The sequence below is a fragment of the Otolemur garnettii genome, unplaced genomic scaffold (assembly GCF_000181295.1).
Source record: "Otolemur garnettii isolate 467f Iridium unplaced genomic scaffold, OtoGar3 scaffold00008, whole genome shotgun sequence".
In the NCBI taxonomy this organism is placed as follows: Eukaryota; Metazoa; Chordata; class Mammalia; order Primates; family Galagidae; genus Otolemur; species Otolemur garnettii.
In genome coordinates, this window is record NW_003852403.1 from 10,161,924 (window position 1) to 10,176,577 (window position 14,654).

At 45.0% G+C, this 14,654-nt stretch overlaps 1 protein-coding gene and 1 pseudogene across 1 annotated transcript in view; one reads left to right on the forward strand and one right to left on the reverse strand.

Annotated features, from left to right (window-relative positions):
- The window catches only part of LOC111723122, a 2,184-nt pseudogene extending 1,267 nt beyond the window's left edge, over window positions 1-917 (forward strand).
- The window catches only part of LRMDA (leucine rich melanocyte differentiation associated), a 1,056,075-nt gene extending 1,042,746 nt beyond the window's left edge, over window positions 1-13,329 (reverse strand). The window contains exons 1-2 of the mRNA XM_012801421.1: window positions 13,259-13,329; window positions 6,014-6,114 (exon numbers count right to left, since the gene is read on the reverse strand). Of these exons, the coding sequence (XP_012656875.1) occupies window positions 6,014-6,114; window positions 13,259-13,288 (131 nt within the window). The 5' untranslated portion in view covers window positions 13,289-13,329. The remainder of the gene's footprint in view (window positions 1-6,013; window positions 6,115-13,258) is intronic.
- Between the last annotated feature and the right edge of the window lie 1,325 nt (window positions 13,330-14,654).

The following is a 14,654-nucleotide window of genomic DNA, read 5'->3' on the forward strand; positions in this document are numbered from 1 at the left end:
CTATTTTGAACAGTATGGGAAAATTGAAGTGATTGAAATCATGACTGACCGAGGCAGTGGCAAACAGAGGGGCTTTGCTTTTGTTACTTTTGATGACCATGATTCTGTGGATAAGATTGTCATTCAGAAATACCATACTGTGAATGGCTACAACTGTGAAGTAAGGAAAGCCCTATCAAAGCAAGAGATGGCTAGTGCTTCGTCCAGCCAAAGAGGTCGAAGTGGTTCTGGAAGCTTTGGTGGGGATCGTGGAGGTGGTTTTGGTGGAAATGACAACTTTGGCCATGGAGGAAACTTCAGTGGCCCTGGTGGCTTTGGTGGCAGCCGTGGTGGTGGTGGATATGGTGGCAGTGGGGATGGCTACAATGGATTTGGTAATGATGGAAGCAATTTTGGAGGTGGTGGAAGTTACAATGATTTTGGCCATTACAACAATCAGTCACCCAAATTTGGGACCCATAAAGGGAGGGAAATTTTGGAGGTAGAAGCTCTGGCCCTTATGGTGGTGGCAGCCAGTACTTTGCCAAACCATGAAACCAAGGTGGCGATGGTGGTTCCAATAGCAGCAGTAGCTATGGCAGTGGCAGAAGGTTTTAATTATTCCCAGGAAACAAAGCTTAGCAGGAGGGGAGAGCCAGAGAAGGGACAGGGAAGCTACAGGTTACAACAGATTTGTGAACTCAGCCAAGCACAATGGTGGCAGGGCCTAGCTGCTATAAAAAAAGACGTTTTAGACAATACTCATGTTTATGGGCAAAAAACTCGAGGACTGTATTTGTGACTAATTGTATAACATATTATTTTAGTTTCTGTTCTGTGGAAAGTATAAAGCATTCCAACAAAGGGTTTTAATGTAGATTATTTTTTGCACCCATGCCGTTGATTACTAAATGTAATAGTCTGATCATGACACTGAATAAATGTGTCTTTTTAAAAAATAATGATAAATAAATAAAATAAAAACTTAACATCAATCTTTCTCAAACTCTTCCAAAAAATTAAAAGGGAGGTGATGCTTCTAAATTTATTTAACAAGGCTACCATTACCCTGATACCAAAGCCAGACAAGAAAAGAAAATTGTAGGCTAATATCCCTGATGAACATAGATATAAAAACCTTTAACCAGCAAACCAAATTCAATAGCCCATTAAAGGGATTATGACCAAGTGGGATTTATCTCTGGGAAGCAAGGACAGTTCAGCAGATGCAAATAAATGTGATATATTGTTAATTTGATTATTTATATTGTATTAACACAATAAAGACTGAAAACCATATGATTATCTAGATACAGGAAAAGCATTTGACAAAATTCATCATCTTTTCATGATAAAAAGCCTTAACTATTTAGATATAGAGGAATTTACCTCAAAATAATGAAGGTCATATATGACAAGCCCACAGATATCATCACACTCAACATGAAGCTGAAAGCTTTTCCTCTACCATCAAAGATAAGATAAGCATGCTCACTCTTGCAACTTTTATTCAATATAGTACTAGAAGTTTTAGCCAGAGCAGTTAAGCAAGAAGAAGAAATAAAAGGCATCTAAATTGGAAATGAAAAAGTAAATTATCTTTGTTTGCAGATGGCATGATATTTTGTATAGAAAATCATAAAGACTGCATCAAAAACTGTTAAGAAAACAAATTCAGTAAAGTTTCAGGATACAACATCAATATACAAAAATCTGTTGTGTCCCTATATACTCAAAGAGCTACCCAGAAAAGAAAATAAGAAAACAATCCCATTTATAATAGCACCCAAAAAAAATAAAATAAAATAAATAAAATACACAAGAGTAAATTTAACCAAGGAGGTGAAAGACATGTACAGGGAAAATTATAAAACACTGATGAAAGAAAGAAATTAAAAGATCCTAAAGCAGTCAAAATTCAGTGAAATCCCTAACAAAATTCCAGTGGCATTTTTCATAGAAATAAAGAAAAAAACTCCTTAAATTCATATGACCACATAAGATCCCAGATAACCAAACCAATCTTGAACAAAAAACAAAAAGAACAAAGCTGGAGGTATCACACCCCTAGTTTTGAAATGTACTACAAAGCTATAGTTATCAAAACTGCAAGGTACTGGCATAAAGTAGACATATAGACCAAGGGGATAGAATAGAGAGCCCAGAAATAAAGTAATGTTTTTATAGTCAACTGCTCTTCAACAAGGTTACCAAGAATATATAAAGGACAATCTCTTCAATAAACTATGTTGGGAAAACTGGATATGCAGAAGAATAAAATTAGACCTTTATCTCACATTATATACAAAAGTCAACTCAGAATGGATTAAAGACTTAAATGTATATATATAATGTACAATATGGTGGCTATAATTAATATAATTAATATATTAATTATTATATATTAATTCTATATTAATTATTATATTATATATTATTATATATTAATGTAATATAATATAATTAATATAATATATTAATATATATATTATAATATTACCATGCTATATATTGGAAATATGCTAAGACAGTAGATCTTTAATGTTCCCACCACAAAAAACGAGGTAACTGTGAGCTGATGGATAAATTAATTAACTTAATCATGTAATTATCTCACAATGTATACACATATCTAAACATCACATTGTACATCATCATAAATACGTACAATATTTGTCGATTATAGGTCAATAAAGCTGGAAAACAATCAGAATTTCACATGTCCGCATATGCACGGAATACCTCTGGAAGACTACACAGAAACTGAGTAACAGCAGTTACCAGTGCAGAAGGGAACTGAATGGCTAAAGGGCAGGTGTAAAGGAGACCTTCTTAGCACTGTTTTCACGTTTGTTCTTTCTAAAGGTTGTGCCTTGCTCATATATTAGCTTCTTTTAAAAAAGGAATAAACACATCCCCTTGTCTAAAAACAAATTGTGGCCTAAAACACTGTTGTTGATCTTGCAACCTCAGGGAGTAGCAAAATTTTCCTTAGGGAGTATTGGTCTTTTTAAAGCAATACCCTGGTATGGCTCTTCAGAGGTGAAAGGAAACCTATAGGGATGTTCTGAAAAGGAGGACAGGGGGTTGATTTTTCTGTATATAACAAAAGGAAAAGAATTTTCTGTTTCTGAGGGCAGCTGTGGAAAGAGGGTGGCATAGAAAAGAGAGAAAGGGAGAAAGAGGTACATGGTCGCAAGCAGGTCTGACCCGAGTGGATGCACCAGCAGGAAGAAATTCTCCGTGGAGGGAAGTATCCCCATTCCTGGAAGTAGTGCTACCCAAACTCATCTCCTGCTGTGTGCCACGATTACCAGGTCCCCCATACTATACCTTCGACTGAAGATACAAATCTATTACATATAATGATACTATATTGGGCCTTAGAGAAATGAAGTGTCCGGAGTGGGGCCAGGCAGACTGCCAAGAGACCAAAAAGCAGCAACAGAGCCGAGACATGGTCAGAGCAGGAACAGCAGTGAACTGGGTGCAGGGCAGACTGGCTATAACATAAGCTCTCCAAAATCCCCTGGAAATAGTGACGGGGCTTAGGGAGAAACTTTCCACAGAATATAACATGCAGACTTACAATATTTCATTTGCAAAATATTAAAGACAAGTCTGCTTCAGTTATCTGTTATGTACCCATTTCTCATCAGGTAAGTTTATGATCTCCTAGCTCTTCCCTTCTTCCTACTTCTCCCCTCTCCTCTGTTTATTTTTTTTTAAGAGGAATTAGCTAAGCATCTAAATAAAACATCTTAGATTTTGATTTTGCTCAAAGAAGGCAGAGATAGAGACCAGGGGCCTGAATAAGCTCAAATCTTCCTCTAACCACTAAGATAAATAGGGCTGCTTCCCCTCGGTCCCCAATTAGGTAAATAAAGAAGGTCAGAGGTGACCCCCTCCCCCAGCATACCCAAGTCAGGCCAGCAGGGCTTTTCTCCACTCTGGTCTGTAACCCCCTCCAGCCCAATGAGTCCTATACATGAACTCTTTCTGAACCACAGACCTCTCTGGCTCTTCCCTGCCTAAACATAGCCCCATCCTGGTGTGGAGACCACACTCTGACCACAACACAGCCAAGAACAGGTTCCTGGGCAGATGGGAAAGCTCCTCAAACTCAACACAACAGACATCTCTCTCCTCTCAGCAAAGGAAAATGTAGATCTTCTTCTCTTTCTGAGTCCACTTCACAGACCCTCTCACTAAATATTCCTGTGCCCGGGCCTCTTCATTTCCTATGACAAATCGCTACAGATCCAGCCCCTTAGAGCTGAGGGCTCCTTCTTGCCGCACTCACAAGGTGCTGCCCCTTCTCTGCCCAAGGGAGGCAGGGCTGCGGGGCCTGACAAAGGCAGCTCTGTGTCCTCAGAGCTGACAGCCCAGTCCTATGACCATACCCACTGACAACCTTCCCTGAGGGATCCAGCCTCCACACCCACATCCGGGCCTCTACCAGCCATTCACAGGGTAACTGTGACTCAGAGCCACGATGCCCCAACCCCTGAAGGCTGGTTACATAACAGCATCTCCTATCAGTACCCGGGCAAGGGAGCCTTTGGCCTGAGTCTGCCCTGGGAGCACACGTGTCTCAGACACAGACCACTCCAGGCCTGCACTCAGTCCTCTCCTTTGGTGTTGGGACCAAAACCCATCCTTTGTTTCTCTCAGTCAGCGCTTACTTACCTGACTTCCTCTCTTTCCTGTGCATTGCTTGGTGACCTTTCAGTTTCCACATCTCCCCAGATGCATACAAACTCTTTGGGTGTCAGAGAAAGCATGGGGACAGCGCCCACTCTTTGCACCACAACCATCTGGACGCCCTTTTCCTGCAGGCGACACAGCTCAGTGTAGCTGTGTGCTCCTGGACACACCCCAAGAAGCTCTGCTGGCTTAGCTTAAAACTAAATTCTCCTCTACCCCATGGTGCCTTACCGCCCCGAGCTTTGTCCATTTTCCCTCCAATTCTTAATGTCCCAGCATCCTGACTCAGAGGTTGGAAATGCAAAGACTCCAAGGCCTGGAAGATGGATAGTGCCTGACTCCTAGAATGGGAGTCGGGCTCCTCATCTCTCCTGTACCCCTAGACCGGAGGTTCTCACCCTGTGGGTCATGACCCCTTTTTAACAATGAAAATACATTGCAGCATTAGGAAGGTTGAGAACCACTGCCCTAGACAGTTTGTCCCACCAAGAGGACAGCACGGCTCACAAGGAGGGCACTCAGAGAAAAGCCCTTCATGGAACGAGCGTATCAGGAGGAAAAACCCACCACCCTGACTCCCACTCACTTACCCCACTGATACCTGCTTCCTAAGTCCCTCCCACTTTTCTCCTCCAAGCTCCCAAACTGGTTGTAATTCATAACCTTTCAGGAAGAAATGAGACAACTGCCTGTATTCTCCATCGGAATAATATCCAAGATTCCATTCGCCTTTTCCCAAGACCAGAATGGTGGTCAGAGAATTTCCCTCCCATCCACCCCACATCAACAGTGTCTGAATTCCTCTGAAACACCACCTGGGGAAAATGGTCATCACAAATATTTAAAGTTCCAATTCATAAAAAGGCAAGAGAAAGAAATCACACACGTACACACGTCCCATCTGTGACTTAGCAAATACTTTGGGAGACGAGGTTACCCCAGAAAGCACATCTAAGTGCCCCCAAAACACTCTTGCAGGCTCCGTGTCATTCCTTCCCCAAGAGTCCTCTGACTTGTCTGCACAGACATCAGTGAGAAAGGAAAACAACAAAGTAAAAACATAACAACCCCCTCCCAGGGACTGCTGTAAGATGGAGGACGCTCCAACGCTCACTGCCCCTTCAGTGGCACAAAAAGGCCAACCAAGGAATCACGTGAAGCAGAGTCAAATCTTTAGGGGGAGATTCCACGAGTCCAAGGGCCTTGCCCTGAATAAGAGCGCACCCAAGCCAAAGCTGGAGCGTTTGACTTTTATCTGCCGCCCCTTTAAATACCCAGGGGAGCGGGGCCTCCCAGGCCTGGGCTGCATCTTGTGAAGGTTACATACCTCAGGAGGTTAAAGCTCAGATCAAGCCTCTTTGCAAAATGTCCACAGTCCCTGCCAAGGTGCTCTGGAATTTCTCTGCAGTCCTGGGCTATGTAGGACACCTGGAAATTAAATGGAACAGAAACAATGTGGCAAACAGAAATCACCCAGCTGCCCCCAAACCTGAGTCACTGATCCCATGATTGCTTCCGCAACTTTAGCCCACGTTCCTCACATGAAAGGCCATGCTGGCGGCGGTTTTCCTGATCAAATCATCTTTGGGGGCTTCAGGGACTCCACCGACAGCTTCCCCTTCCTGGTATAGTTAACATGATGGAGACGAATCCTAGCACAACTGAACTAAAATGTGGCCAGATTCAGGTATCCAAAAGAAACCCCCTATGTCAGAGCACACTGATAGAATTGCGACAATCAGCTTCTTACAATCAGGGACCTTTGCAACAGCTGCCCTCTGCCTCGCCTCCACTCACCCCCCATACCCTGTTACGTACATTACCTCATATAAGACACAGCAGACACACTTAGCAGCATTCACCCTTCAAGGGCTGGACAAAAAAGCCTCCCCCAAACACCAACCCCATCCCATTACCACTGTGCATAAAATGCTCTCCACACTGATAAAAGCTGGTTCTAAGGCAGCAAGGCAGTGACATGTGGCCAGAACTTCCAAACTTCCCTCCTCCAGGGTGCCTTTTGCAATCAACTACATTCTGTGTACAGAGCTGCTTCCTTCGGTGTTCTTCTATTTGTTTAAATTATTTATTATTAAGTACCTAATATGTGCCCAGATATTAAAAAGCTGAATTGCTATTTGATCCTAAAGCTTCTGACTATATATGAAGGGCACTGGGCTTTCTCACTACCCCAACCACCCAATTTTTGGAAATGCTTTTGTAAATAATACAGGGCAGGCAGATTGACAATTAATTCCAAAACCACCAGGTATGGTGGCTTAGACCTGTAATCCTAGCACTTTGGGAAGCTCCAGTAGATTGCTGGAGTTTAGGAGTTCAAGACTAGCCTGAGCAAAAGTGAGACACCCCCCCAATCTCTGCTAAAAATAAAAAAACTAGGTGGCACCCATAGCACAGTGGTTACGGTGCCAGCCACATACACCAAGGCTGGCAGGTTCAAACCCAGCCCAGGCCAGCTAAACAACAATGACAACTGCAACAAAAAATAGCAGGGCATTATAGTGGGCACCTGTGGTCCCAGCTATTTGGGAGGCTGAGGTGAGGTTGCTATGAGCTGTGACACCACAGCACTCAAGCAAAGGTTACAGAGTGAGACTCTGTCTCAAAAAAAAATAAAAAGAATTAAAAAATAAAATAAAATAACTAGCCAGGTGTTGTGGTGGGTGCCTGTAGTCCCAGCTACTCAGGAGGCTGAGGTAAGAAGATCACTTAACCCTAAGAGTTTTCAGATGCTGTGAACTATGATACAATGGCTCTCTACCCAGGGCAACAGAGTAAGACTTTGTCTTGCCAAAAAAAAAAAAAAATTTCCAAAACCCATAAAACAAACCCATAGGTCTGAGTTGGCCCATGGGCCATAATACATAATATTCCCCTGAAATAGAACACATGCAACTCTCAGGTAGAAATTCAGGCCTGTCATATGGCTATAGCCTTAATCCAGTCTCCCTACAAATCCACATTCTTCTACACATACACACAAAGATGTCTTGGAAAGAAGAAGAGATTCCTGCCGGGATTATGTTTCCTAAGGGGAACAAGAATACAACAGCCATCTCAGCCTCCTGATGTTAAGTTGAACCGTGAGTTACCATATCCACCCATTACTAAGCACTTCCATATAGTTCTACCTAACACAAGTCACACTGAAGCTTAGCACCCTCGATATCACAAGTCACTTCTCGACTCTCTAGTCAATGGGAACAGACCACTGATGATACAACATCCTGTATTCACTCTCTTCCTATTCATTCTCCTTCAGTAACTTCATTCCAGGAAGAGAGAAGGAACAAAACAGTTGCTGACACTAATAAAATAATTTTGACTCAAGAAGATGCAGGCTAAAACAAAAGACTCTGAAGATCGATCTAGCAATCTCTCCCCTTCCTCCGTGGGACTCATCTCTTTTCACAACTTCCTTGTGCAGTACGTGAAACTCAGCTTCCAAGCTGAGATGGCAATCATACACCAAGAAGAAAATGGGAATATGGGGCCCCAATTAATCTGGGGACTTCAGTCTCCCTTGGGATAACCATTCAATAAGCAGCTTCATCTCTATCGTAAGTTCTCATTGACTCCCAAGAATGTGGAGATCACCAGAAAAACCATCCCATTCACCCAGCCTGCACTACCATCTTGTACGTAGCATCATCATTTAAATCTTCTGCCACATTATACAGCAAAGACATTGAGTTTTAGACATAGAGCATGAGCTTGTTTCTCCTAGATTAGCCCAGGGCACAATCTAGTAGGAACCCAGTTTGTCAAAGGCCCTCATGGAAATTAAGATTTCAGAGTCCTGCCCAGCACAGCACAGATTCTTAATGATAGAGCTTGAACCAAGTCCTGCACCATGACGAAGGACTTCCAACATGGGGGCCATTCGGTGCTTACAAATCCTCACGTGGGTGTGAGTTTTCTTGATCAACAAATGCCAGTGGTGCCCCTCTCATCATGTTTTGGCTTCCAGATGAGTCTTCCTGGCTGAAAGGGTGAGAACACTGAAGGCCCAAGAAGAGTGTTAGAGCCTAGGGAAAGAAAGGGATATTTGCTCCCCTCTCCTTCTGCAGGATTCCCCTTCAGATGAGACAGTAGTACCAAGATGAGCTATCACCACGAAACGTTCAGATGACTCACAACCTGTCTGATAAGACCTTCCCCAGCCTGTTTTACCACGTGGTCTTTACCCCACAACATCCCAGGAAAACTAAACAAAACACTTGTTCCCATTCCACAGAAACAAAAATCAAATCTCTAAAAAATTTAGCACAAGAACCAACCAGAGAAACAATCTGCATTCTTGAACCACCCCTGTCGTTAAACTGGAAGCTTTTAGAGATTGTAAGTTAAGGTAAACAGGCTAAAGAGCTCAACTCCACAGAAAAGACTTAAGAGCAGCAAGCAGCCACTGCCGGACATTGCAGCCAATACTTTCAACTAGAAGAGAAACTTACTTAAGAAGCGCTTCTGAGTGGAACACCTTACCTCCAGGATGCCAGGAAGCGACTCAGAGCACAGAACCACCTAATGTAAGATACAAGACCAGGAGAACCAAACCAAAAATAGGTTTGCTTCTTCAGCAAATGGGAGAAGGTATATAGAGATTAATAGATTTTAAACGGTACAGAAGTCAGTGCATTTAGTCAATTATCTCGATTTAGACTGAATTGAACAAAGATTTGAACTTTTACCTTTCCTACCTGGTATAATCTGTACCCTATGACTTTCACCCTGTGTGGAAGGACAACAGGAAGGGACACCATGGCAAACGAAAATATATCACATTGAAGACCCCTAAGGGAGAAACGTCAGAAAGGGAAAGGAGAATGTCAGCCTCCAGAGGGACACACACACACACACACTCAAGCCCTCTGAGCAGAAGCTTCAGGAAATAACCAAACCACAGAAGCTGCCGGTTTCTCTTTGCATTGGGACTGCCTGGCTCCCAGGACATTTCTAGGAACAGTGGGTTTACCAGCAGTCAAACTAAGAGGAGACTGTTTCATGACACCTGCTCCGAGCCAGGGCTGAGGGGTCTTCGATTTTAAATGTGTAGTACTAGAAGCTCTGTCACAGTAGAAACAACTCTAGGTACAAGTCTGAGTCCCCTGGCTGCTCCTGACTAGCTACATTATCTTGGATGAGTCACAGCCTCTCAGCGTCTCTGCTTCCTCTTCTGTAACCGTCTAACACCAACTGCCTCCAAAAGTGTTAAAAATAATGTAACAAGTAGCATGCCCACCACGTGTCATCTATTCAGTCCTCATAAACAGCCCCGTAGGGATACAATCCTTATAAATATGGATATTGTACTTAACGGGAATGGGGAATGAGATAACTTACTAAAAGCACAAAGCACTGACCTTGTTACCTTGTGGCCACTTGAATAGCTGTTAAATCAGACCAGTAACCCTATGGAAGGGATTTGCAACTCTTGAGAACAAGATTTCAGTGCCCAAATCCCAAGTTTGCATTTGTGTCTACAATCACTTTGGTGCCACTTTTAGCTCTCATAAACTAGTGGGGGACAAAAAGGGGACTTAATGTTGAATATAAATGATGCCTTCAAGGCATAAGAAGCCAAATGAAGCCAGACCCACGTCAAAGGAAAAGATTTAACAGAGGAAAGTAATGGGAAGAATGCACCATCTCCAAGCACAGTAGTACCATGACCTGTGGAGCGCCTAAAGACCAGTTTCATAGCAGCCAGTCCACAGTGGAGTCCAGAGCAGTGACCTAGCTTCAGCCACACATCACCCATCTCATTAAATTAATTTTATTGGGTTTTTTTCTTTGCACTTAAACCATCCCTTTATTAAAGATTTATAGGGCTCTAAATATGAGAAAGTTATGTCTGGTTTTATGCTTCGTACATGTGAGTAACACTATAATAAAAACTATATCGACACCCTGGGTTCATGGGAAGTTCCCACCTTCCTTTTATGAAGGACCTACCAAAGTTTGAAAAGTACCTGCTGAACACAGGCAGGTGGTACTTCAAATCACTTGGGACAGAATGCTAACACGTGCCCTAAGGGTAGGGGAAGGGGCGGAGCAGGTACTCAAATACAGCTATACACTCAAATAGGGCTCCTCTAACAGCCCATGGGCTTTATCCAACCTGCCTTCTTGGCTCCTCCCCAGACAGCTCCATCTTTGTCCCCAGTGGCCCAAAATGTTTCACCTGTACTTCAGTGAATGCCTCTGGGCTGTCTGGAGTAGGCTAGAAAGGGTGTGCAGGAAAAATCAACATTGGGAATGGGAGAAGAGAAAAGGAAAAGGAGGCCCTTGAAAGTTCTCAGCACTTCCCCAACCCCTGTCAAGTCTTTCATGAACTTGGAAGAAACTATACAGAGAAAAATGCTGGATTTGAAAATACAGAGGCTTTGGGTCTAGAGGGGAGGGGATCCTCCTTCTTGGGCAGATATTCCAAAAAAGAGCAGAGGCCCTCTAATCCAGATCCTCCCTGGGGTCAGGGCAGTGATGTTAACTCCCAGAAGCCCCCTTCTCTGCCAGCTTAATGAGAGTCTTTTTTTTTTTTTAAGAGGCAGTCTCACTCTGTCACCCAGAGCTTCACTGCAACCTTGAACACCTGAGCTCAAGCCATCCATCCTCCTGCCTCAGCCTCCAAGAACCTGGGACTAGAGAGGCATGTGCCACCAAGCCCAGCTAATTTCTTTTTTTAAGAGATGGGATTTCACCATAGTTACCCAGGCTGGTCTCAAACTTCTGGGCTCAAGCAATCCTCCTGCCTCAGCCTCCCAAAGTGCAGGGATTACAGACATGAGCCACTACACTCAGCCCAAGAGTCATCATCTTTAAAGTCTCCCCACAAGCTAGCAGCTGCTCATTCTGCACTCTGGCCTTTCTTCCAGCTCTTTCCTCACAGGCTATGAGTCTAAGGACAGTGCCTATATCCCTAGGCAACAAAATTCTGTTAACTACCGGGTATAGAGAGACAATGGAAGGGCTAATTTCCAACACCAGACACAGTGCCTAGCACACAATTGACACCTAATACGTAAGTGTAACTGATGAAACGACAGGACTCTGGAACAGAAATAGGCAGTGGCCAGTTTGATGGGTTGCAGTTTGCCCTCATCACATCTGTAGGAGTTACAAAACCCCTGGAACCTCCTCTAAGGGGAATCACTCCCTTTAGCACCAAGTAATCTCAAAATCCAATTGCACCTGACACTGCCTGCCTTAGGCATTCCAAGGAGAGAGCTTGAAAAACTCGGAACTATTTCTCCAGGGTTTGTAAGAAAAGATAGGAAGTAGGAGGGCTGGCTTAATCAGAGAGCAGAGAACAGGTTAAAGATAGAGATATGTCCAGCAGGTAAGATGTCTGGTCCAAGCACAGCTGAGTTCATCTCTCCAGCAATGACTAAAAACCTGAGGCTTCACTACAGGCCTGAATGCGCGTGAAGCTGGGTGTCTATCAACCAGAACTGAAATTGAAGCATTTTCATCTCCACAGACACCTAGTGTAAGAAATCAAGTGCAGGGAGGCTCAGGACCTCATGCCTGTAATCTCAATGACTCAGGAGGCTGAAGTGGAGGGATCACTTGAGACCAGGAGTTTGAGACCAGCCTAGTCAACATTAGCAAGACCCATCTCCAAAAAAAAAAAAAAAAAATGAAAATGAAAATTAGCTGGGTGTGATAAGAACAGCCTGTAATCCCAGCTACTGAGAGGATGGCTTGAGCCCAGAAGTTCAAGGCTGCAGTGAGCTGGGACCCATGCTACTGCAGTCCAGCCTGGATGACAGCGATTACTTTCATCTGAGTTTACTTTTGAGCCAGCAAGGTAAGAGGAATCTGAGTTCAAGAGGACAAATGACCATAATTTTCTATTCAGTCCTTCCATTTGTTTTTCTTAGAGTCACCCAAAGCATGGTAGTCTGTGCAAAGTAATGAATATACCACTGTCCAGAACCACAGCCACTTAGTATTTTACAAGGCTTGATACCTTATAGGTATAGGCTTTATTTCTCTAAAAACTAAATAAGAAATCAGGTGTGGAAATAAAACTGTGGACACAATGATGTTCTATAGCCCTTGGATAAGGAGCCCAACACCGCCCTCCCCCAGGGCACCTTGTGACTTTGGTGATTCTAGGCACTTCTGCCTTCATGGGTCCCTTCCTTCATTTATAAATAAATTTATATTTTACAAATGCATTGGCATAAAGACAACTATATTAATGTCATATAGTAAACGTTTTCTTTGATCAAAAGTTCTTTTTAAATCCGGATTATAAAAGAAATTAAAACATTTTCTGTGGGCCCCCAAAAGCCCAATGAAGAAGTTGACCTGCTGGGCCTGCTCAGGGAGGTGCTCCGGACAGAGGGGAGTGGAGGGGACCGGGAGACCTGGGGGTCTTCCTCGCACTCAGCTAAGGGGTGTGCCACCCCGAAACGGGGTCTGTCCTCGCCAAACTAGGGCCAGCCTGGGCACCTGACACTCACTACCTGCAGAGACAGCCCCCGCCGTCCCTCCCCGCACACCGATCCCGGAGCGGGGGCGGGACTCGCTCGGCCGGACTTACTTGAGTTCCACTGACCACGAGCCCGGCCATGGTGGCCAGGACCGGGCGGGCGCGCGGCACTGACTGACGGAGCCTGGACGCGAGCCGGGCGCGCAGTTCCGCACTGGGCGGTCAGCTGACCCGGCGGAAGCTGGAGGCGCCGGGCGGCCGCTCGACCTGGGCTCCGCCGCCGCCCCCCTCCCCGACCCTGACCCTCGCGCAGGTGCGAGCTGCCGCAGGTGGTCCTCGCCCCGGGCTCCTCCAGGATCCTGCCGTCCCCCACCCTGCGGGGCTTCCCGGGGCCCTTCACCCTCCGAGGAGACCCCTTTAAATTTATTGCGTTACTCAGGGCCAGGCTAGGGACGGGGGGAATTCCTCTGGAGCTCCCCAGCTGAGCCGTTAGCCACCGTGTAGAGAGCCAGGCGTTTCCTAAATTTCACAATCTAGTTACATAACTTGCCCTCAACTTCGGAGAGCTGGGGCCTGGAGGCCTGAACTCCCCTCCCCAGCTTTGGTGACCAGGGAGAAAGTCAGAAGGTTGGAGAGTTGGGGGTTACATTTGTAGAGGGGAACGTGAGGGGAGGTGAATTTCCGCATAAATAAAGTGCTGCCTCTGCCAAGAGCCCCACCCACCGCTACCCCACCCACATGTGGCCTCCAGGAGTTGACAGTCATGAGCCATGTGTAAGGAGAATTGCATGGTGTCCCCAGACTTCAGACTTCACTTATTCTCCCCCTTCTCAGAGGGAAAAGATAATTGTGAGGCTTAAAGTCATCAGTGGGGTCAGTCACTGCCTGGCCCCCCACCTCCATGTGGAAGTAAGAGGTGGCCTGGACTAAATCAGGCCCAGTGGGCAGGTAGCTCACTAAGCTCATGCCTGTTCTTCTTTGGAAGGATCCAAATTCTCCCCCTACCTATTCTTACCTTCCCACCTCCACCACCCCAGGATGCACAAAGCTACCACCAAATGGTTGACATCACCCACTCCCCATTGCACCTAAGAGGCTGTCAGCCTTAACTGGCCTCTCCACTGCTCCTTTCATACCAATGGGTGTAGGCACCAAATAGAGAAGGGGAAATTGAGTCCTAACACACCAGACTCTTGGTCTTATACACATTGTGGGTACCTTAACTCAGCAGGCCTGCTGATCCTTTGTGGTTCCCCACCCCCATGGGGGGCATGTATGAAGGGCTTTTAATTTCATTGGCCCCTGTGCTAAACATTTATGACCATGGTTGAGCACTTTGTGGTTATCTCAGAGTCTCTCAGCCCCAGTCCTAACACATTGCTAGGTGGGCCCTTGTCAGCATCCTGATGAGCAGTGTTGATCCCATTACTGGCCTCCCCGCCCCTCTCTCTCTGCTGGGAGGAGCAGATTCAGCAGACTGGAGCTATAAGAATGCAGACTTGACTGT